This window comes from Mycteria americana, chromosome 4 (genome assembly GCF_035582795.1).
Source record: "Mycteria americana isolate JAX WOST 10 ecotype Jacksonville Zoo and Gardens chromosome 4, USCA_MyAme_1.0, whole genome shotgun sequence".
In the NCBI taxonomy this organism is placed as follows: Eukaryota; Metazoa; Chordata; class Aves; order Ciconiiformes; family Ciconiidae; genus Mycteria; species Mycteria americana.
This window is the reverse complement of record NC_134368.1, coordinates 15984609-16008297: the sequence shown is the minus strand read 5'-3', so window position 1 is coordinate 16008297 and position 23689 is coordinate 15984609. Positions and strand designations below refer to the sequence as shown.

At 39.5% G+C, this 23689-nt stretch overlaps 1 protein-coding gene across 1 annotated transcript in view; it reads left to right on the top strand.

Moving 5' to 3' along the window:
* CLNK (cytokine dependent hematopoietic cell linker) overlaps positions 1 to 23689 on the top strand; it is a 35153-nt gene that overhangs the window by 5699 nt on the left and 5765 nt on the right. Inside the window, exons 3-15 of the mRNA XM_075499763.1 lie at positions 645 to 807; positions 3717 to 3796; positions 4102 to 4138; positions 7044 to 7072; positions 7417 to 7436; positions 8921 to 9049; positions 12102 to 12129; positions 15732 to 15750; positions 16882 to 16957; positions 18125 to 18165; positions 21089 to 21222; positions 21598 to 21675; positions 21806 to 21961. Of these exons, the coding sequence (XP_075355878.1) occupies positions 645 to 807; positions 3717 to 3796; positions 4102 to 4138; positions 7044 to 7072; positions 7417 to 7436; positions 8921 to 9049; positions 12102 to 12129; positions 15732 to 15750; positions 16882 to 16957; positions 18125 to 18165; positions 21089 to 21222; positions 21598 to 21675; positions 21806 to 21961 (990 nt within the window). The remainder of the gene's footprint in view (positions 1 to 644; positions 808 to 3716; positions 3797 to 4101; positions 4139 to 7043; positions 7073 to 7416; positions 7437 to 8920; positions 9050 to 12101; positions 12130 to 15731; positions 15751 to 16881; positions 16958 to 18124; positions 18166 to 21088; positions 21223 to 21597; positions 21676 to 21805; positions 21962 to 23689) is intronic.

The following is a 23689-nucleotide window of genomic DNA, read 5'->3' as shown; positions in this document are numbered from 1 at the left end:
AGGAAGCCAGCAGTTATGTTCCAGCGTGTAAACAGTGAGTATGAAGGGTGGAGCAGGACTCCAGAACATAATCTTGAACAAACCTAGTACAAGTGTAGAGACGCATCCAGAGACATCCTGAGTCACTCTCAGCACCACATTTCTGTGGACTCCACTGTTCAATACATACTTACTATCTCGTTCACTTGGACTGCGCATTTGCTAGCACAAATTCTCAAAAACAGTGAATGTTTTTATTTTAAAGCGTGACATTTGTGATGAGCTAGTTAATATATTCTTGCAAGTAACATATGTAAACAGTCAGTACAATACAAATACCACATGGATAATATTATAATGAAAGGCACAGTTTCAAATGTCTGCAATGATCATAAAATTAAACACTCCCATTATATTTGCAAGAGTGGTGACAGGCCAAATTCAGAGAGACCTACACTGACTCCCAAATGGCTATTTTATGAATCTAAATAAAAAATTTAGATCCTCAAAACCCTTGCTCAACTACTTTCCAACCCTTCAATTTCCATTAGAAAATTTCCTGTGCACCAAAACATCTGGTTCTGGTAATCAAATATTTCCAAATCTGAAATTAATCTTGAACTTAAATTTATTTGTATTATCTGTGTATCTCTTCTTCTATCCAGAACAAAGATTTGACAATGAAGGGCAAGAGTGACTTACAATCTTCCTCCAAGGTATCTGAGGAGGAAGAAGGTGATTATGAGACTGTAAGTTCTTCCACTCTGGAGGCCATCCATGCTTTGAGAATCCTTCCTGCCAAACCTCTACAAGAATCCGAATATGCAGGTAACTTTTGCTGTCTGCGGAAAGTGAGCCAAACCTAGAGGTAAATAGGAACAGTACAGACTTGGGGTTTTCAGTTCGGATATTTTTTAAAATGAAATGGTTCAACTCAAAAATAAAACACTGGTGGGCAGGAACAAGAGAGGAGCTTTGTCTGCATCTTCATATTCAATAGTTACCCTTATTTCCATTAGATTATGTTAAATTAATAATTACATGCTGCTTTTGTAATTTTAATATTACCTTCATGGGAGAAATTCTATGATCTCATTCCACCTGGAACGTGCAAAAAACTGGCTGGTCAAACCCACAACTGTTTCAGAGAAGCCTGCTGCTATTTAAGCCTACAAACCTTTAAGATGGAAAACATAGTAAAGAACGTACGAAACTTTCCTCCAGATGATAATTTGCAGATGAAGAAATGTAGTATTCTTTTTACAGGCATTCTCTGCTGCTTTCAATAGCAGTAATAAGCAATTACTTTGAGTGTCTTTCTCAGGCATTCTTAACCTTGCAAAATATCTGCATTAATCAAGTTTTGGTTTACTAAAGCCATTCTAAGCCACATTTAACGCCCAAACATACATAGCCAATTAATATCCCATTTACAGAAGTGAAATATCATCCTAGCTATCCATTGCTCAAAGCCATTATAAACTCTGTGGAGGTTTTAAATCATTAAAAAACTGGGGGGAAATCCTAGGCAAGGAAGAATGGAAACCAGAAACCAAAAATATCTGAAAATACAGGATCAATATGTATGAAAGCTTGCTCCAGTTCACATCAAAGTCAGCAAAGATTTTTCTACTGATTTTTGTGGAAGTTAGTTTGATGTCTAAACAAATAGATGGCTTTCAACGTGAGTAAATTTATCAGTGTGTGAGCAGATTACAATCAGTCTGAACATCAAGATATTCTAGATTATGTTCCAACAACTCACTTGGGCTTTTTATTTGGAAATCTGAAGTAATTTCCAAATACTGCTTTTATCTTGGTTAGTAGTAAAAACTTTCAGTCAGCAGTCAGCATCTTCTGTTGTTTATGTAAGACTGTCCTGAAACACCAAAAAGACACCATTTTTGTTTTGTGATTTCAGAGAAAACACATTTTAAAAAATCTGCTTTTTGCCTCTGTGTGTATTGGGTTTGCATGACAAGATTTTGGTAGCAGGGGAGCTACAGGGGTGGCTTCTGTGAGAAGCTGCTGGAAGCTTCCCCTATGTCTGATAGAGCCAATGCCAGCCGGCTCCAAGATGGACCTGCTGCTGGCCAAGGCCGAGCCCATCAGCGACGGTGGTAGTGCCTCTGGGATAACATATTTAAGAAGGGGAAAAAAACCCTGCTGCGCAACTGCAGCCAGAGAGAGGAGTGAGAATACGTGAGAGGACCAGCCCTGCAGACACCAAGGGCAGTGGAGAAGGAGGGGCAGGAGGTGCTCCAGGCGCCGGAGCAGAGATTCCCCTGCAGCCCCTGGTGAAGGCCATGGTGAGGCAGGCTGTGCCCCTGCAGCCCATGGAGGCCCACGGTGGAGCAGATATCCACTGCAGCCCATGGAGGACCCCACGCCAGAGCAGGTGGATGCCCAAAGGAGGCTGTGACCCCATGGGAAGCCTGTGCTGGAGCAGGCTCCTGGCAGGACCTGTGGACCCGTGGAGAGAGGAGCCCACGCTGGAGCAGGTTTGCTGGCAGGACTTGTGACCCCATGGGGGACCCACGCTGGAGCAGCCTGTTCCTGAAGGACTGCACCCCGTGGAAGGGACCCACGCTGGAGCAGGTTGTGAAGAACTGCAGCCCGTGGGAAGGACTCACGCTGGAGAAGTTCATGGAGGACTGTCTCCCGTGGGAGGGACCCCAGGCTGGAGCAGGGGAAGAGTGTGAGGAGTCCTCCCCTGAGGAGGAAGGAGCGGCAGAGACAATGTGTGATGAGCTGACCACAACCCCCATTCCCCGTCCCCTGCGCTGGTCAGGGGGAGGAGGTAGAGAAAATCAGGATTGAAGTTAAGCCTGGGAAGAACGGAGGGGTGGGGGAAGGTGTTTTTAAGATTTGGTTTTATTTCTCATTATCCTACTCTGATTTGATTGGTAATAAATTAAATTAATTTCCCCAAGTCGAGTCTGTTTTGCCCGTGACGGTATGGGTGAGTGATCCCTCCCTGTCCTTATCTTGACCCACGAGCCTTTTGTTATATTTTCTCTCCCCTGTCCAGCTGAGGAGGGCAGTGACAGAGCGGCTTTGGTGGGCACCTGGCATCCAGCCAGGGTCAACCCACCACAGTATGTTCTGCCCAGTAACTATAATGTGGCAGGATACAAGAGTGTGGAAAGGTCTGAAAATGTCTTTCAGAAAGGCAAGACTTGATGCTACATCCCATTTTGCCATCTTTCCTAGACAGGTAACAATGCCCTCAAGATATAAAATTAGTGACTCGAAAACACATGCTAGTGTACAACCTGTGCGTTTCTTTTAGATGGCCATGGGTGCAGTATTTATTAAAAGCTAAGTAAAAATTAAAAAGCTCTCTAGAGAGTAAACCCCCACACACCCCTTGCAAAACCAGAACAACACAACGGCATTGCCAAGAACAAAGGTTCAAATGAAAAACAAATTCACTAATCTATTCACAGTTTAGGCAGTCAAATGTCTGCCTTAACTGTGTATCAGCTTATGAAGGCTTTTTTTTTTTTTTTTTAACCACAGTGAGGAGGTTAACCATAAAGCTATTACCAGGGTCATGCTTATGTCCTCAATACAGCTACCAAAATAATGGTTAAGTTCTGAAAAGGAAAAAATTAAAATACTATAAAAATGGCAAGATCTGACCTGAAAAACATATTTTGAACATTAAAACCTCTTCTTCTTAAAACATAGTATTAATGAATTACTCAGGCTTGCGTTTTCTTCCTCTTTTACAGATAAACGTTGTTTAAGACCTTCAGGTACCACTTCTCCAGTGAACAGCCAGCACACATCTCAGCCCCCTCAATACTCAGCTGTAAGTAAAGATCTTAAACCCTACTCACAAACAGATTTCCCCTTTTCTGTAATACCATTTAAAGTTACGTGCAGTCTATTTAAAGTCTTAGCCACATAACATTCGCTTGTACAAGGTCGCACAAGTTCCTGTGAGCTGTTCCTGTTTCACTTTGCACCAATGTTCTCACCACTTGCTTTTACTTGTTGACTGCTGGGGATCTACCAAGCATTAGAGGCATCCTAGTCAGGAGCAGCGCCGTTTCTACTAGCCATAGTTTCAAGGATGATGATTAACATCACATCTTTATTTTGTTTTATTGACAGAAAGACACGCCCGTTCTGGAGGGGAGGAGTGTTAGAGGTATAATTAAAAATCTACCCATTTCTGCAATCAAAAATAGAAATTGTTGCTTCTATATTTAGCTTTTGTACGTAAGTAGAGACTGCAGATGATAGAAAAGACATGGTTTTCAGAACAGCAGCCAGTCTCCAAAAAAATAATACTACAAAAATTGCAATACTGTTTCAACTGTCTAACACCAAAGTAATTATTTTGCAAAAGGAGATAAAATGTATCTCATGAGTTCTCTGTTCCTCAAGGTGAGGAAAAAAAAGCCATTCAATTTAAAAATCAGGTTTTCCTTTTCCCTACAATTATAAGGACATAAGGGCAGGGGGAAGCCTGCGTCTCCTGAACTGTTCCACCAAAAGGCTGCAAGATTCAGCCTGCTATGCTTCACTTCTCCTTCTCATGCTCTCTTGCTTTTTGGCTCCCTATCCTTCTCAGCTTTTTGTAAGAATATATTGTAAAGCATAATGTAATAACTATTTTTAAATAGTAATATCAACTATAGCAACTCCTACTAAGGATTTACATCCTAGGGTAACTATTTACAAAAGCTATCTGACAATGTTCTCCTACTAAGAATATGCTAATTATATGGTATATCACCTAGCATGTATTTCTTCTCCACTGCTTTACCATTAACTGTAAATTCACTTCAAAATCCTATAATTTTGAGTCACCAATGTACCTTTAATTTTTGTTTGTTCTGTTTTGTTTCTTGTGGTGAAATCAGAGACAGACTGCTATCTTATTCTTCAAGAACCTAATCAGGTGTCCCACTAATAAATCCTTCAATCATAAGATTGGTTTTACTCAATTATAAGATTATTTTTAAAGTAGGTTTCTGTATACTTTTCTATATACTTTTTTTATATTTGATATACTTTAAATGAAGCAATATCTCATGAAGTCAACTACTGAAGGATTAAATATCTGATTAACCTTGAAAGGGAATGATATTTTTTCTCTTACCATTTTCAACTCTTTGAACTGTATGCTAAATATGGTCAAAAAGAATGCAATTGCCAAGCCAGGAAAGTATGATCCTTTCTATGTTTGCTGTAACAGCTGATTTTCAGAGAGTAAGTATTACATTTGATCAACCAGAAAAATAATGCAAAGAATTCCATGCAAAACAGAATTTGTTTATTTTTTCCTTTTAGTTCCTTTTAGTTCATACGATAATACAAAACATAGAGCCAAATAATTCCTACAGATTATGAGAAAGTAAGGACTATAAAGTTCACAAAATGAATGGCTAGACTGACTCTTGTGAGCAAATCCTGATGTAGCTTGTAAAAAAGCTGAATTGAGAGAAATTCCAGTAAGCCAGCTTCAAAATCTGCAGAAATCGGTAGGAAAGGTCCCACTGACAGTTTGCCAGTTTAGATAAAGCTTCAAATTCCACCAGGATTTAGTAGGTTGGATTTACATGTTTGTCTGCCTCCATGAGATGTGTGCTGACATTAAGAAAGATGAACGAAAGACAGTGCATGCAGGTAAACTCTGCAGTTTGAGAATGCAACTTATACATATTTTTAGTACATCCTGAGCTAATAGTGCTTATAGAGGACTCCATTATTTTTAGATAATAACTACACTGTTATTAAATGTATCTTAACATTTATTCACATGCCCAGTGCTATTAAGTGGCTTTGCCACAAGATGGCATGAACAGCACAGAAGAATTTTTGTCAACAGTTGTCTTCTAGAATTGTTAAATATTTAAGGTACCATTATTTTATACAGAGCAATTTGTTATGGTTTACTTGAAGGAGAACTTAAGATATATTGCATGTCTTTTTGCATTAGTTAGGATTTCAGTATGTAGAACTTACAAAAATATTTTCAAAATCAGAATCTAATGTAAATAGAGTAAAATAGGGGTTTGTATTAGTAAGATCTCCTATGTTGATTTAAATAATCAGTCATATTTTGGTAAATTTGAAAGAAAAAAAAATATTTACTTTCATTGCTTTTCAAATTTTTTATAAATTTCTACACAAAGATCAAAACAGACAAAAAATACATCCCAAACAACTTGATAAGCATATATATAAAGTCCCTGAACAGTATTTAAATTTACAACACCTGAATAAATATCACCTTCAGATGTTTCATTCTGAAAGCAAGATGTAAAACCAAAGTTCACTGTTTTATCAAGTATCATGACAATTTTTAAATTTCCTTTATTTTATATTTTAAGCTGAAAAAACCAAAAATACTTGGTTTTTCCTGCTTTAACTGTAACTAATTCCTAGTTATGTATCTTATGAAAGAAATGTTTGTGAGTGATATTAAAAAGATTTACTTGGCTACAGCGCAAGAAGATTCCCACCCTTCTATGATCACCATAATTACCAAAGTACACTGTCTTGTGTTTTACACGGAAAGAAGCACAAACGGTTGAGAATGAGTTACAAATTGCATCTGAATCCATCCACGAATCCATCCTTAAAAAAAGGCTAAATAAAGTACAGATCAAACAAAATCCACGCCATGTGCAATAAGCCTCATTCAGAGCCCACTGGCCTCGTGCAGAACAGCTAACGGAAAAAACACACACTCAGTCCCGGCTTCAGTGACCTCCATCTTAGGTCTAGGCTGTGACTTGCCTTCGTTCCCACACATAACAACCTCCTACTGAACCTCTGAAGCTTCCAGTCCTAGCTTCACGGAAATTAATGCTTCTCATTTGATAGCAGGAAAAGTTATGGAGATACAGATGTGATAGGTAGGGTGAATGCTGTGGGGACAGCAACATGACCTTGGAGCTGAGTTGTGGAGGTAGAGCCAGAGAGGGGGAAGGATGGGGCTGGACTGCCAATAATAATAACAACAATACCAGAATAAAGCTATACCTTTATTTGTGAATTATATGGACAGCACTCTATTAACAATTATTAATAATTCTCTTTAGGAGAAAGAGTGAAAATACGTGGACCCCAGGTAAGCAGAATATTTCATTAATTAAAATTTTTACAGGTCATTTTGCCATTGACTATATTTTTAAAAGCAGGCTGCAATTTTGCTAACACTAACTAAATGATAAGAGAACTCATATCTGCAGTCCTGCATTATCTCACTTATTTGCATTCATGGTTTATGTAGACGTCTTTTACCCCTCAGTGATTTTAAAATGGCATATTAAAGTATGCTGTTATGTGCTGTACAGTACATAAACTCTTTGACTGTTGATACAGGCATGTCTGCTTAATCTAAACTCTTTACATTTCTCTTAGTAAAACAAGGAAAAAAACTTACACAGATTTTTTGGTTCCTCTCTTTTCCAGAACCCTGTGCCTCCCCCACGGTAAGATCACTTAAGAGAGCACTTACCTGCGGTTCCTCGGGGAACTCAGTGCTAATGAACGCTCACATCCATCTGTACCACTCATGGTAACGAGATGAGTAGAAGTGAGCCGGCATCCTTTTACTACTTGGCTCTGTTTGGACTTTTTTAGCTTCTGAAATTAAATTAAGGAGAACAAAACATAAGCTTTAAGTGTTGATAGCTGGAGCTCGGGCCTGCATCTTTAAAACCAACTTGGCTGAGCCTATGACCAAGTCAAAAGCCTAGAAATCCTGAATCTGGTTCAACCCAGATATAAATTGTTGGGAAAAAAAATGTTCTGTCGATTTGTATTGGTGCCTTAGGCTCTGTTCACCATGATAATACTGACTTCATTGCCTCTTAAATCTTTCTGCCAATTTTTTGCTACAAGTCTAAATCGTGTCCATAGAAATCAACAGAAATATTGCCACTTACTCCCATAGAAGACAGACCAAGTTCTATTCCATGAATATATTTTTCTATTATATGCCCATAAACAAATAATTAATCACTTCTTGATCTTTTCAGCCCCAAACAATAACAACTAACTGCTACAATTAAGACATCCTTCCAAAAGGTCATCCAGGACTGACAAGCTTATTCCTCAATGCCTGCACTGACTGCCATAAAAGCTGTAAACAAGTTTAAAATATGATTCGCGTTACAGACATATTCAGATTATTCTTTAAGTTAAAATATGAAATAAGACCATAAAAGGACAGTGTAGCTTCACAAATTCAAAACTGTAAAAGCACAGAAATAAGAACATTCTCATTTCATTATTCCACAATATTTCACTATTTGTTTCTATGCATTATGGTGACCAGAATGGTTCTTAATTCTCTCACCTGACTTAATTTTGGTCCGTGCCATACAAACACACAAGGGTCCCTCCCCAGGAGCCCAGCGCTGAAGGGCAGGTCTGCAGTGCAGGATGGATGCACCTCCACTTTTACTCACCCAAGCTCCCTGCGCTACAGCTCCCAGTTGGAGCTGGGCTGTGACTGGCTGGTCTCAGAGCACGGGCAGAGCATGCCCACATCTGCCAGAAAACACTGGGCACCGTGTTAGCTGTGAGTTTTCTGGGATGAAGAGCATTTTTTCCCGTGTGTGTGAAATGCAGTGTATTCCCTGGCTGGGCCTTATACACAGCCATATCCACCCAGAAATACCAACACTGGAGAGCTGTACTTGGCACATACTGGTGAAGCGCATGAAAGCGGTGTTAAGTGGCATGTAACACAGTACAGTAATGTCTTGCAAATGTAGAGTATTATCCAAAATTACTATTGCTATTGAAGGGCCCCAAGAAGCTCCTGGACTTGAGCTAAGCTTAGCACAAAGACATTGAAATGCTCTTGGAAAATTCCAGTGTTTTACTTCTGGAGCTTGCACTTACAACACAGTCCCTCCGCCTCCTTTATTCCCTAATAGTTCTTCAAATTCTCCTTTGACTTCTCTAGGCCTCTGAAGACACTGCCAAAGCAGTATCAGCCACTTCCTCCAGAGCCGAAGATAAGCAGCCAGTTCTTTCACACGAGGAAAACGCTCAGCCAAGCTCATACCTTTCCAATATCAGCAAAAGTCACAAGGTACGGGCGCATTCCTCATCCTCATTCCCTGAGAACGAAAACACTCTCCCCAGTCAAACCACCAGATTTTACCTCCATCGCACCTCTGCTTTTACTTAAGAAAAAAACGTTATTGTTTAGACAGCTGTGAATAATTGAGAGAAGTATTTAGCGTAATGTGACACTAGCATTTTTTTAAAGAAAAAACTGCCAAAATAATGGTAAAGGAGTGGAAAAGTAGGTGGAACTCTCGTGAACAGTTTGTTTAAGGTTTATCCTACTTTTTCTTGCTAACATTTAGAGGTTTTACAACCACTTCTAAGTAGAAACAATTGCACTTGCTTAGCACAGTTGGTGAACCAAGTGATGGGGAAATACACTGACCGCACCAGAAATACACTCCACATCCCAAGGACATTACATTCAGCAAAAGAAATGACTAATCTGTAGCCAGAAGTCTTGCTCCAGCCCATGAGGCCAATGAATCCAGACTATGAGTCGCTTCTTGCCCTTTCCGTCTTGCCCTCCTCTGTCGTACAACAACCACGTTCATTCAGCATCCCAACATGGCAGCGTGGATGAGCACTGAGTCCTGAAGTACGGACTGCTTGTGTCCAGCTGTATGACCAAGCATATGCATATGCCAGGTTATGAGTCTGGTTGCTTTTTTCACGTAACACACGTATCTACTCAGATGAGCATGTACCTATGCTGCTCACTGCCATGTAACCAGATGCTTATGTGCTCTTGCTGTGTGACCAAAATGCACATTCATAAATGGGGATGGTGGTGGACACAGGCTGGGAACAGGAATGACGCACAGCCAGGGGCCACAGGGTATAATGCTCAAATGCCTCTTAACAAAAACCTATTGCAGCCAGAAGTTTGGGCACAACTGAGCTGTGTCAACCCTGTCCATCCTTCCATAAAGTTTCAGTTCATCAGGATGGAATTTTGCTTCATTTTACAAAGATCACTACAAATCCCATGGGGGAAAAAAAAAGCTAACAAACCAATGAAGTAATCTTCTGCTTAAAGTTAAGTATATACTTAAGGACCAAGCCCTAAGGATGGGGGGGGTCCTGAATGGTGCTTAAATTCTTTCATGGATTAGGTTCCAAAAGCTGTTGGTTGTTAAGACATTTTATTAATATGAAGTAGCTTCATATTCAGATGCAAGACCTGACCTATAGCTGCAAAGTTCCAAATCCCATGACTGATCCCCTCCCTCGGTAGGGCAGCACATACATTGAAAGCTCTGTGAGAACTGTTATAAGCCATGTTTGCCAGCAGACATCAGTACACAAAGCACTTGCATTTGAAAGGTCCTATTAATAAAGCCAAAATCTGTAATATAAATACATGTCATTTCTTATGCTAGAATTAAAAGGCGGCAGCAGCAGAAGTCATAACCACCAAACTCCACACTGCAGTTATAGATACCAACATATTTCTAATAGGTTTGGGGTTTTTAAATTGTACTAGGTTTTTTTAATCACATGAGTAAGAGGCTAAGACCACACATGATCTGGGGAACGCACTTCACAAATTTCCCACACAAACACTTCACTCAAAATATTTCTCATTCATCTTCAGTCCAGCCACAGCTTTGTAAGGAGAAAACATATGTATGAGCTGCAGTGTGGAGGAGTACAGCCGTTATCTGCTAGACTGTAAGCAAAGCTATCAAACCGCAGATGTGATTTAGCAGTGCAAGTCCTGTTTTCCAACAAGATTTGGAAGACTTATAAAATTAAACACATTATTATTTATACATTCTATAAATAGCCTCATAAAAAATATAGGCATGTGCAGGATCCTGGAATGTATCTTAGAAGCTTTGGTGAGATTTAAACTTTTACATGCCTGTGGTAAGCAGGCCACACGAGTGGCATGTCCCCTCATGGTGGAGGCCAGCCCTGCAAGCACACCTTTATTATCGATCACTTAACTTTACCGTGCACCCAATGGCTTGCATATAGGCTTTCACACGTCAAATAATGACCTTGAAGACCAAGCTAACAAATTGCAGAAGCTAACACAAAAGCAACTAGCCAAACCCGAAAGTTCCTCTCCTTTCTCTTAGCCTTCCTGAAACTTTCCCGTAACAGATCATTCCCAAATTTCTTGCCTCTCTAACTCTCCATGCTGATGTTTTCAGCACAGGCGCAAGGAAGAGACCCCTTCTTGCTAAACAAGTGTTGAAAAGTAGCTCCCAGGGGGTTTTTTTGCATTCTCTCTGACTGATTTAGCAAAATAACTCACCATTGTATTTTCTCAGTCCAGGAGGTAAGCTAAGCAGGGACTAAATCCTAGAGCCTTCAAAAAACTATTAGATGCCTATCCACACCTTATGTTGCTGAATAACTTCTAAAATCAGGTCCTCTAAGTCTTTTATTATGAGATACAAGCTGCTAAAAAGCATGAGTGTTCATCAAACCCAGGACATCTAACAAAAGATGTCCGACTCAATACATTGTCCCTTTTGGGGGAGAATATTTTCTGATGATCCTTTTCAGGAAAGGGAGATACGCCTGGTGATCAAGTATATCAGGAGAAGGCAGAAAAATACTTAAACACCTACTTGAATCAGGACCACGAGAAGCATTCTCTATTTCTCCTCTCCTGGTTTGCACCTCCTTTCCTCTACACTTTCCATTCTGCCTCTGCGAATGTTTCATTTTTGAAACTCTTCAAGGAATTTACCTCCATTTATAGCTGACTTTAAAGATAGTAATAAGACATTTTGGCATGAGATGAGAAGTAGTGAAGAAAGCTGATAATCATTCATATCTCTTCTCCCCTCCTCCCAGAATAAATCCTTAACAAAGACTTTTCTCATCTACCATAATGAATTCAGTGGATGCTATTCTTTTTTATGGAAGTCCATAACCTTTTCCTGCAAATAATTTATGTAAAAAAAAATCAGCCTCTGAATTTCTATAGCACTAATAAAATCCTTCCCTTGCCAAGGGCTGTTAATTTTCAGTGATGACGTAATCAAAGTATTTAAGTACTCAAAGTGATTTTTATTTTATGATAACGAAAGGTTTTGCATATAATTCTTTTCCAGACATCTATCTGTTAAGGAACTAAATGAAGTAAGTAATCATCTTTGTATGTATTATGACCATAAAAAGCATACACATTCCATGGCTGCACAGCCTCCCTTGTAACAGTATTGTAGCCTATTAGGTAAAAATACTCTAAGAATCATATTAGCTTTGGGTCATAAATGTATCTGTCTTTGATGTGTGTAACATTTTCAATACCACTACTATATGAATGGTAAGGTAAGTTCCTGAAGTTGCCTGCAGAAATGAAAACATACATACAGTGTAAAGCTACCTTCCCAAGTAGCCACATAAAAGCGTATCTCATAAGTGCCAGATGCTGCGGATGCCTATGAACAGTAAGCAGCAGGAGAGACACTCTCTTTCAGAGAAACAGAGATTACACATAGATTTTAAAAGCAGAAAACAGAAATGGTAAAGGTTAATAGAGTAGCGTAATAGTATTACTCTGATGTAAATACAAGGCTACCTCAAAAATGATGTGACCCTTTTCAAGAAGAGAAACAAAACACTATCAAATTTTATATCCAGAATGAACCTCACCTATTATCCCCCAGCTTCCTTCTCTCTCTCCTCCCCCGCCCCCTCCTTCCCTAGGGCCTCTCACAAGTCCTGCAAAATCCGTCACCTCAGACAAACGGCAGCTTTGCCTGCAAAACAGCTCCGGCGGCAACCGAGGGGACCACCACGCTGCTGCTCAGGCACCTGCGTGGTCCTACGGCTTCCCCCAGCCGAACCCCTCACCGCCCTCCCCAGTGAGGTGGGGACCACAGCCACAGTGTGCCAAAGCTCACACTCTGCTACGTCCTCAAACCTCTTGAGCCATGGGCAGCCCAGTAAGCCCCAGTACATCCCCCAGTTCATCTCCCACTAGCCCCATCCTCCAGCTCACAACCCACCTTCCTCACAGCCAGTCTGCAAAGCTCCACCAAGGGCAGATCTAGGCTCCAGGCACCGCTGAGACGTGTGTGCTCTCAACGCCAGCGATGCTGAAGCAGCAGCTCTGAGTTCCCCTGTCTGACAGAGGCTAAAAGGGCTCTTCCCTCCCTCCCCGCACCTCCAAGCTGACCACTTCTCCTCCCAGCACGGCCACCTGCAGCCCCGCCACCACGACCCCTGCACCAGCTGGCTGTGGCCACAAGGCAGAAGCTGAGAGGCAATGCTGTGAGTTCACCTATAGGCATATATAAAGCAGAAAGCAGTAACTTTTACATAGAGACTGGTAAAGGAAAGTGGTTGGGTTTGGTTTTGTTTTTTTTTTCAGATCCCAGTTTCTGTAAAAAGTTTTTAACAAGTTCCTTCACTTTCTACTCGGGCCAATGAAGTAAAGCAGAGGAAATGGGTTTAGCAATAAAGGGGTTTAGTTATGACAAGTGGTTTCCTATAAGATGTATTAAAAGATACAGTCCCTACAATACTGCAGAGTGTTAAAGGACGTTTGTAAAATTCAGAGATAGGGTATAATTTATGGCATTTTGTATTTCTCGCTGCATATTCTATTTACTGCACTAATATGTTTCTATTATATTGGTTTTTATCTCATTGTAAGGGAACAGAGGAAAGAAAGGCATATCTATACTAGTTAAATTCAGCCATTTCCTATCACAGTGGGCTGTAGCACAAATCTGTAGACTGGTCTAGCTCTAACTTTCAAACCCTTTGAGTTTTTCTTCTCCACAGTTCTGACTGGGAGGCTGTCCCAGAACCCCAGTCCTCCCATGGTTAGAAACTCTTTTAGTTTGAAAGATCATTAAAAAACATGGTTTGATTGCAATATTATAATCAACATTTAATGCTAAAAAATGAGATATTGGCAAGAAAGATAGTATTTTAACACAAAAAGCTTTGTCTTATGCTAGATACTGACTCATTACAAACCAAATATGAAAACACCCCCAAGAACAATAAATAGCTTACATCTGTAATTAATATTTCTGGCTGAGCATTGTACAGCTACACAGCTCCTAACAGGCTCTTAGTTTGACTACATCTTAAGCAGAAATATTGTATATCTCATAACAGGGAAAAGATATAATTTATTTTGGATCACTTCCCATTCATATAGCTCTGAAGACATAATTAATTTCAGCGTGACCTACAGAAGAGGAGACAAGAGCATGCCCTTGTCAGGGTTTCAGACCCCAAATGGCAGGTCAATAGGTTTGAGAGCAGGACTGCCCTTCACTGGGACCCAGACAGGCTGTAGGAAAGGGTCAAGAGAAGCCTCCTGAAATTGGAAAGGACAAATGCAAAATCCTCCCCTGGGATGGATTAACCCCCTTGGCAGCAGGTCTGCTCAAAAGGACCTGGGGCCTGTAGGCTGAACACGAGCCACTGGTGTGCTGTAGGTAGCCGTAAAGGCTAACAGCGTATCAAGCTGCATCAAGAGAAGCATAGCCAAGAGATCAAGGGAAGGGACTATTCCCTTTTACTCATCACTCATTAGACAACACCTGGAGTACCGCACAAGGCTGCTGTTGGCAGAGAGGAGTGGGTCAGCAGAGGGTCACCAGTGCAGTCAGGGTGTGCAGCACCTGCCCTGTGAAATGAGGCTGATGGAGCTGGGCTCCCTTAGCCTGGAGGGGGGCAGCTCCGGGGGAACCTAGTAGCAGCCTGCCAGTGCCTAAGAGATGATTATCCAGAAGGCAGAGCATGGCACTTTACAGAGTGCACAGTGGAAGTACAAGAGGCAACGATCTTGAAATGAGGGAGTTTTCAACCAGAAATAAGGAATAAAAAATAATTATGAGGGTAGTTATGAGGGTGTTGGAACTGGTTGCCCAGAGAAACTGAAATCTAGGTTCTGGAGATTTACGAGACCCAGCGGGACAACGCTTTGAGCCCAAGTCTCATCTTGCAGTTCACCATGCTTTAAGCAGGAGCTTGGACGAGAGACCTGCCTAGGTCCCTTCCAACCTGAATGAGACTATGAATTTCTAAGTAATAGGAAAACATTGCTGGGGAAGTAACTTTTAAGGAAGACTCAAGGTGCAACATCTGAAAGGAGTAAAAAATTCTTATCTTTAATATTTATGTATTATAGTCTTGTGTGTATCAAATTAATCAAAATAATTACTATTCCTGTGTGAATCAAACAATACAGAAATACAGTAAAAGTTTATGAGTCAAAATCTGGTCTCCAGACACCTGTCTATCATTCACTTCTCTGTAACCTAATATGCTGAATTAAGACTCCCCACACAGTGATTTTGAATGAAGTAGCTGCCATGACAGTAAAAATAGTTGTACTGTCAGTGGAGGAGCCTGAAAATAAATGACTGATTTTAATCTTTGGATAGTGTATCTCCAGTTAATCAAAATCAATCTCTTGATTTAATACAAGATCAATGATGGACAACCATATTGTAAGTTAAACTGATGCACAATGGTCATTATGAAATGGTGATCATTGCAACAAACCGTATGTTCACTTCTACCCCTAAAAATTTGGTTCTCGTTGTCAGTGGACTGTCAATCAACATTCAGCCTGAGTTTTTGACAAAGTGATAAGGTATTAATGATTGAATGTCTATAAATTGTTTTAAAATTAAAAGATAGTTGGGTCTGTTGGGGTAAGTTCAAGTTGGTAAAAGAAAAATATTTACTGTCTATGTTATCATTTTATATAGGCACCTGGAAGAGAACAAGGTTAGTACTTAATAGTATGATATTAACTTGTTGTCTTTCCTTCATATTCCAAGAACAAAATATTCTATCATTAAAACTCCAGCTGAAGTAATCAGTATAGGAACCTGACATCTACCCTGCTACGTAGCATCAGGCCATCTGGCTCTATATTTAAATGAGTAAGAGACATCCCCCAGGTATACATCTGCTAAGAATAAAAATAGAGAGATTTAGAGTGACCTCAACAGTTGTGAAGATGAAGCGAAAAAAGGAATTTAACTTAGCATAAACTACAGCTATTTGTGGAACCAGGGTATCACATTTGTTCTAAGCAAATCAAAGTCTTCAGGTCCTGGGGAAAATAAGAGTATTGGAACCTAAAAAACTGAGGGAAGAATATCCTGAAGAGAAAAGACTGGATCTGCACAGAGAATATCTCCCTTCTCTCCATCTTGCTCCTCTCCTGTAATTTAGGGTGAGAATTTTGAAAGATTTTTAAGAGCTTTAGGTTTTTAGAGCTACAAAAAGCAGGTTTTTTTAAAAAAAAAAAAGTTTTAAAAACATGTCAATTCTTTAGATGTACATACAGCTTGGAAAAAACAGCTTAAGCCATCCGCTGTGTACGTGTGCATGAAGGTCCATGAAAAAAAATGTTACTCTGAAATACTGTGAAGGCTACATGATTTTTATGCTGTTTACACCTCTGTGTTAATGAGTTCATAATTTCCTCTGACAGTTCCTTTTGCGGATTAAGGCACAGTTTCCTGATTTTCAGCTAGTATTAATGCAGTATTGACTGCATTAATACATTCGATGCCCATCTATCCTGTCCTATAAAAAGGATTTATAAACCCTCTGTATACTTCTAGTACAGCATTCTGCATTATTTACCATTATGTGAAGCCATATTTGGCATCAGCAAAATGTGTAACATTCACCATGTAACATTCAGTACTAGTATAAATGTTTCCCACTGAAATCATTAGCTGACTCATTTAAGCCAGACTGGTTGTAGCCTATTACCTTTTTCTATTGAACTGCCTCCCCTCATATATGAATTTAATTAAGTTAATTTACTTCATGGTAGTTGCTAGGTACTGTCAAAGTTACACATAAGAGGAAATAATAAGTTCCTATTCTTTTTATTAATAGCTACAGATTTGGGGAAGAAACCTGAAATATCTTTTCGAGCACAACAGTATAAACCAAAGCATCATCGTGAAGCCAGGTAGGAATATAAGAATTTCATTAGTTTGTACTGGATGCTTCAAGGACTAAACATTCTGCCCTAGAAAATTATACTTCACTATGCAATAAAGTAAGATGGTATTGCTTTCTGATGCCATGTAGTGATATATTATGTTTTGCCGTGACGCATGACAATAACCATCTTTGGTAATTGCTTTCAAGCTATTCTAATTGCACATTCAGTTTTTATCTTTAATAGCATCCTACTGTATTACATTGTTGCCTCACTTTCCATGATAGGGTGTTAAATATACTGTATAAAGAAGCTCTGCCATTTCCAGTCTCAGCATTTCCTCTCCCCCTTATTTTGTTTTTATTTACAAAGAATGCATACTTGGCCTTCCAAAGGCCAATTATTCTTCCATAGAAATCTGCCACAGTTGCTCCTATCTTTCTTTTCTAAATGTGTTTTAAAATCTATATCCTCCTAAAGTACTCAACAAAAACTAAAAGTGTAGGATAAAGTAGAGGAAGTATATGAATGATTTCACATCTTTCCTAGACAAATACTGCATCTCTCATCTAGCCTTGTTTATGATGATGGCATTTCTCCAAGATAAAAGTATTGTCTGGAGTAAATGTGACAGTATTTGTGACCCCTAGCATTTTGTTTCTTCTTGTGTGGTACCAGTGGCTCTGTTATGTGAAGTTATTTGGTCGGTGCTCTTCCCAGTGTAACCGTTCTAATTAATAGCACAACAAAATACCAGCTGGGTACTCCGCAGCAGTCTAGAAAATCAGAAAGGACAGGGAACAACTGCTCCTTGGGTCTTCCTACAGAAGGACTGGGAACATCAGGTGAAATTAGCAGGGAATGGGCTCAAAATGAACAAAAGCAAATTGTGCTTCACTACACATGCAGTTAAAATGTGAAACTCTTGCCAAAGACTCTTGTGGAGAGTAAAAATTTATGTAACTTCAAAAAGTGGCTGGTGAAATTAATGGAAGAGAAATCTGTCAAAAGATGCTAAATACAAAATTACCACCTGAAGCCCAGGAAGGCCCAAAGCTGCAATCTGCAGAGGGAGGAAGGGGTATTCTGGGGAAGCACAGCTAAGCATTGCTCTCTAATTTGACTCTTACTTAAATACTTGCCACTAAGAGAAATATTTTTCTGATGTTACTTTCATTCATTGCTTTCTCCTAGCCTTCAATGTACAAGGAGCTCTAAAAGCGTTTGCAGCTCAGGTAAGAACCAGAGATTGCTTTGAAAACTAAACCTGGCAGGGATAAGTAAGAATAAGAAACAGATTTGTGTTTCTACGTGGGTATGTCTGCACCAGGGATTTTCAATGCACGGAGTTAGCGCAAAGGGATTGTTAAAGAAAGCAAGCAGAAAACAAGTAAAACAATGGCACAGTCAATAGCAGCGAATAAACAAGCAGAGAGTTACTTGCTTGGCTATACCCCATGCCTGGTTCAAGCTAAGAAATGCCCAACCTAGAAGGCAAGTGTTAAACCATTGCAGACCTCCACACCCAGAAAAGGAAGGGGATTTGGCTGAGCCACTGAAGGACATTGGGGAAAGGAAGAGAAGACAAACTGGGCATACAAAGAGACACCCACAGAGAAAGAGCATGCTGTGAGCACAACAGTCTCTGCTTTTCCAGGCAGAGATGCAATCAGTTGGGCTAAATGGAAGCTACAGATGTTCAGGACATTATAGAGCAGCTACTAGGGGTTTAATGTCTTTGTGTAAACAAATACACTGATCTTTGAAGAAATTGCTTTACATTTATCCCAGATTCCTAGAGGGAAGGACTTGTAAATGCCACTACCAGGCAGGTGTGTCAAATTATTATGGTTGGTAATCCCTGGACACACATCCCCTGGACTGTGTGGTTTTACCTAAGGGAACATACTGGAAGCCAACATTAAAATTTGTGGGGTGCACTGACAAGAAAAGGCCTGTGGTACGGCTTGCCCGGAAACCGTGGCAATGCCCCTCTGCTCATTTTCCCTGGATTTCTTTAAGATACTCAGAACTGAATGCAACACACAGGAGCAGTATCACTTCATTCATATGCACTCTGTCTCCCTAAACTTGAAGATAATACTTATACAAACACCATTAAAAGTTGTGTTAGTTTTTTTGCTGTCATATCATATTGTATCTGTTGTCCACCAACCCCTCTACCTAACTTCTTTCAGAAAAATACGGCCTCATTATTATTTAACCCAAAATTTCTATGTGGCTCATCCCTACCTCTCACTATAGTTACACCTGCTTTAAAAAGTATTTCCATAAACCCAAAAGAGACAGAAAAACACCCCAGCATCTACTTACAGACTTTTGAAAAGCAAAATCCCTTTATTAGCCAAACTTCATGATAAGAATTGTGTAAGCAAAAGAAAACAGTTATCATTTTGTTGTGTAAACATGATTTTTTTTTTTGCAGAAATGCATACTAAAGGTAAAAGATGCTATAAAGGAAACTCTCTGATATATTTGTCTTTCAAAAAGATTCACTGATAAAGAGGTGTATCTATACCTTAGATGGAGTACATATAAATAACATGACCTTGGTCTTTTTGGTTTTTTGAATGTCATTAAAACGCACCAGCCAAGTTAGCTCACACTGCATCTCCATTCCTTAAAAAGAGAGTTCGTACCTTGGGAGACTCAGGAGCTTTGGGGACCAAGGAGTTATAGGAATCATCCATGCTGGTAACTTCCTCCTGTCCTTGACTACATTTACTATACTTTTGTATTTTCCCTTAACTGCCTCTGCAAATGCTCTTTTGTATCAAAACCCCTGAGCTGTACAACAACCTAGGAGTTGCATAACGTGAATTTATGGTAAAAGCAAACACAGGAAGAACATATGGACTATATTATTTATTCAGATAAAGTAGGATTCACCTTAACTTCAGTCATTGCCAGGCTAAACAAGCCCACCTCCCCCAGTTTTGTTTCACAGGCTCCAGCTCCCTGACTCCTGGTGGTGGCCTTCCACTGAGCCACTTCTGGTTATTAACATCCTTCTTGTGCTGGGGGTGCAATTCCACATACTCTCCTCTCAATACCTACTAAAAATCTGTCTTCACAGAATCCACAAAGCTCATCTACGTCTGTTTCCTGCTGCTCTCAGCAGTCTCTCAGTCTTTTTCCTAGGTGCCCCACACCCATCTCCACTTCAGACACTTCCTACCATCCCTACTACTGCTCTTGGTCATTCAGGCTCTCTGAGATGGCACAATCTCTTTTTCTCTCTGTAATCTCCTTGCCCTCATGAAACAACAGGGACAGAACAAACAAGTGGCCTTTCCCCCCACTATCCTACAATTTCCTTTCAAGTGCATGTTTGGATCATATCAGCACCGGAGCTGCTCACCTTGGTGCCTGAGTGCTAGTTTCAGTTACACGGCATTTAAATCTCCCGCCGTTGCTCCTGGCCCCTGCCCAGGTCTCATCAGCTGCTGTTGCACGAGCTGCAGGCTCCTGGCCAGTCTCTTCACTCCCCCTGAGGTTCCCCCAGTTCAGGAAACCCCCCTGTGCACCGTGCTAGAGCACTCCGCGGCAGATCCTGCGGCACTGGAGCTGCTCGCCTCAGCGACTCAAAGTTGCAGAGCAGACTGAAATTCATCAGCATGGCAGAACCTCTGAATCCTTCAAGGTTTCAACAGCTTGGTGGAAACAATGCTAGCTGGCAATAGGATAACAAGGCACTTTAATGTGATCCAACATAACAGCAGCTCCGATCCAACACAAATACAAGGGGCTCAAAAGGCGAAAGTAGAACAGAATGAACTGTTACACTTGTCCCATATGTATTATTTTATTTAGCATTTGCTATTTTATTAATAGTTTACCTTTAATATTTTGCTATGTTTATGTGCACAAGAACCTGGCAGAGTGATGTCAATTAAAAAACATCAGGAAACTAATATGTTAAATCTCTTGGGGCATGAATCTGAAATCACTGGTGCTGCATTAGCACAAGACCACTCATAACTGATAGCTCTAAATTTTAAAGGTTAGTACCACAGTACTGTATTTCTAACTGTAAATGCTATTCTCAGGCTTACTAAGTAAAACCGATAGGGTAAAATGAAACTATAACTTAAGTTTAAAAAATCAACTTTTTTCCTTCTGAATTTACTTTTACAGGGTCCACGTTAAATGTAGAGAATTTGTCAGTGAAGAGGTCGCCATCTCCTACGCCATACACAGCATGCAAAAATAAATCAAACCATTCACTTGTAAAATGGGAAATGCAATCTCTTACCCAGCCCACTGAAAAGGTAAAGAACGCTTAACTTCATAAGGAGACAGGTTTTTAGAAAACAGGATTATCATTATAGGGCACACACACACCATAAGAACTGCTGTTTACTGAACACATTTCCCCAAGAAGTTCAATGGTCTGAAAGCTGTGGGTATTCAGCACCTCTGAAAAGTCTAATGTGAGCTCTTGAAACCACAGATAAGAATTTACACGGCTAATTTGATTCAGATTTCCTAACAGGACTTCTCAACGTAGATGCATTGCAATTATTTTTATAAACTGTGCTAAACTTGCTTTAAATGCAGATCAGGTATAACCTATATTCACTGGCTTTTGCTTCTGCCAGCTGTAGTTAATATCTATACACTGATTATACTATCTTAAAATTAAGGATTTAAACAACTATGAATGGTACATTGGAGAATATGATCGCCATGAAGCAGAGAAGGCACTGTTACAGGAAAACACTGTAAGTACAATTTATCTTGAAACCTGGGGTGTAAACTCTTGGAGAAAATGTCTGTAAACTGTCCACAATGGCTTACAAGTTTTTTTGTGAACTAACCCTACAATCCATAATTTAAATCTGTGTCGTACAGGATGAGACATTCTTGGTTAGAGATTGTTCAAAGAAATCAAACACTGAACCATATGTTTTGGTTGTCTATTATGGAAGAAGAGTATACAACATTAAAGTACGTTTTCTGGAAGAGAGCCAACAATACGCACTGGGAACAGGGCTCAGAGGAGATGATGTAAGTAAAATCCCATCTAATCTTACAGTCTATTGCTTTTATGTCGTACTTCACAAGTTCTTAATACTAAAGATTAGTTATAAAGTCTCCCACATAACAAGCTTGCTGTTTCATTAAAGGTTTTTACAATACTCTTATTTCAAGTATGTCTCAAAGTTTCAAGCAACTTCAAGATAACAATTTAAAACTGAATTTTACATGCCATGCTCAAATTCAGATCTAAATCGATGTGAAAATTTCCTAAGCACTTATAATACTTTTACCTACTCTAAGTAACACCTGCAAAGTAAAGGGGAAAGAAAAGTCCTCCCTTTCCAGGTATACATATTATTTTAGCATATTTTTTAACTTGGTACAATATAAGCAGATATTTTAAAATATATAGAACTCCATATATGTGACACCATGGCCTGTTGCTGTTACTGCTGCATAATGTCTCCTATTATCTGTCTCATATGGCAAAAGGGGAATCAGTATCTTTTTTAAAAAGTGAGGAAATAGGATAAAAGTTGTCATGGATATTTAGAAGCAATTAAATCATGTGGTTTCCCACCAATCAGTCTTCCAGATATAGTAAATTTCAATTAGAAAACCCCTTAAGATTAGCAATGCTTTTTTACGTAATTAAATTCAATTATATTCATTATAAGAGTCTAATTCTTATTCTACCTATACAGCTAAATAACAAATACTGTATCTGCATGTCTTAACCTTTTTTTTTTCCTTGTGTGAAAAACTGAAACAGTCATCTCTACAAAGATGTGATACTCACAAAAAAAATTAAAAGAAACTTAAAGAATGCTCAGCTGAGCATAAAATTCAGCATAAGGGAGGACCGCCTGCACAGCAAAAAAGCAAAGCAACAAACTATGAGGGTTATTAGCTATGTAAACGACAGACAGAAATCCAACTAAGGTGAAGCAGCAAAGCCTCTGTAGCTGAATCATCAATTATGTCCTTTTCACGCGTGTCAATACTTTCAAAACTTACGTTTTCTATAGATAGACTTAAAAAAAAACAGAAATCAAAACTGACCCTAGCTAACTTGATAAATTTGGCAGGTCCAAGATTTACATTTGGATTCTTAAGAGAAAATGTGGGCTAGGATTCATGAGCTTTCAGAGATGAGGGACAAGGTTTACGGGCAAGTTGTTCTTCACAATCACTGGTTTAATAATGAGGGGAAAAAAAATCCTTCATTGTTCAAGCACACTGAAACAGTTTGGGAAGCAGAAGGATAGAACAAATCGAGAACTGAACTGCAGGTACCACCACCCTGTCATTGCTGTAGTAAACCAGTCTTCTGTGAAACACTGCATTTCTGAACTGAACCTCTTCAGATCATTTCCTGGAGTTTTAGTGTGATTTAGGAGAAAGTTTAGTTTTCCATGGTTCTTACATTGTTTAGTCTTCCTGTAATGGCCCTGATAAAAAAAGGCTCAGATTAGAAACGATGACTTACTAAAAAAATTGAATGGAACTGAAATATGGTACACTACAGGATAACGTAGTACGTGTACAGTACACTACAGAATAAAGACATAAAACTAAATTTTCATCATTTTAACAGATTTAGCAATTAAGGCAACTAGAAAATTACCTGAACAATATGTGAACAATTTTTACTGAAGTAGAAGGAAGGAAGAACACAATCCCTCCCATCTCGGGAAATACCAAAATATATGACTTTGTTGTATGTTCCAACTTGTGCACAGAAAGTACCTTATC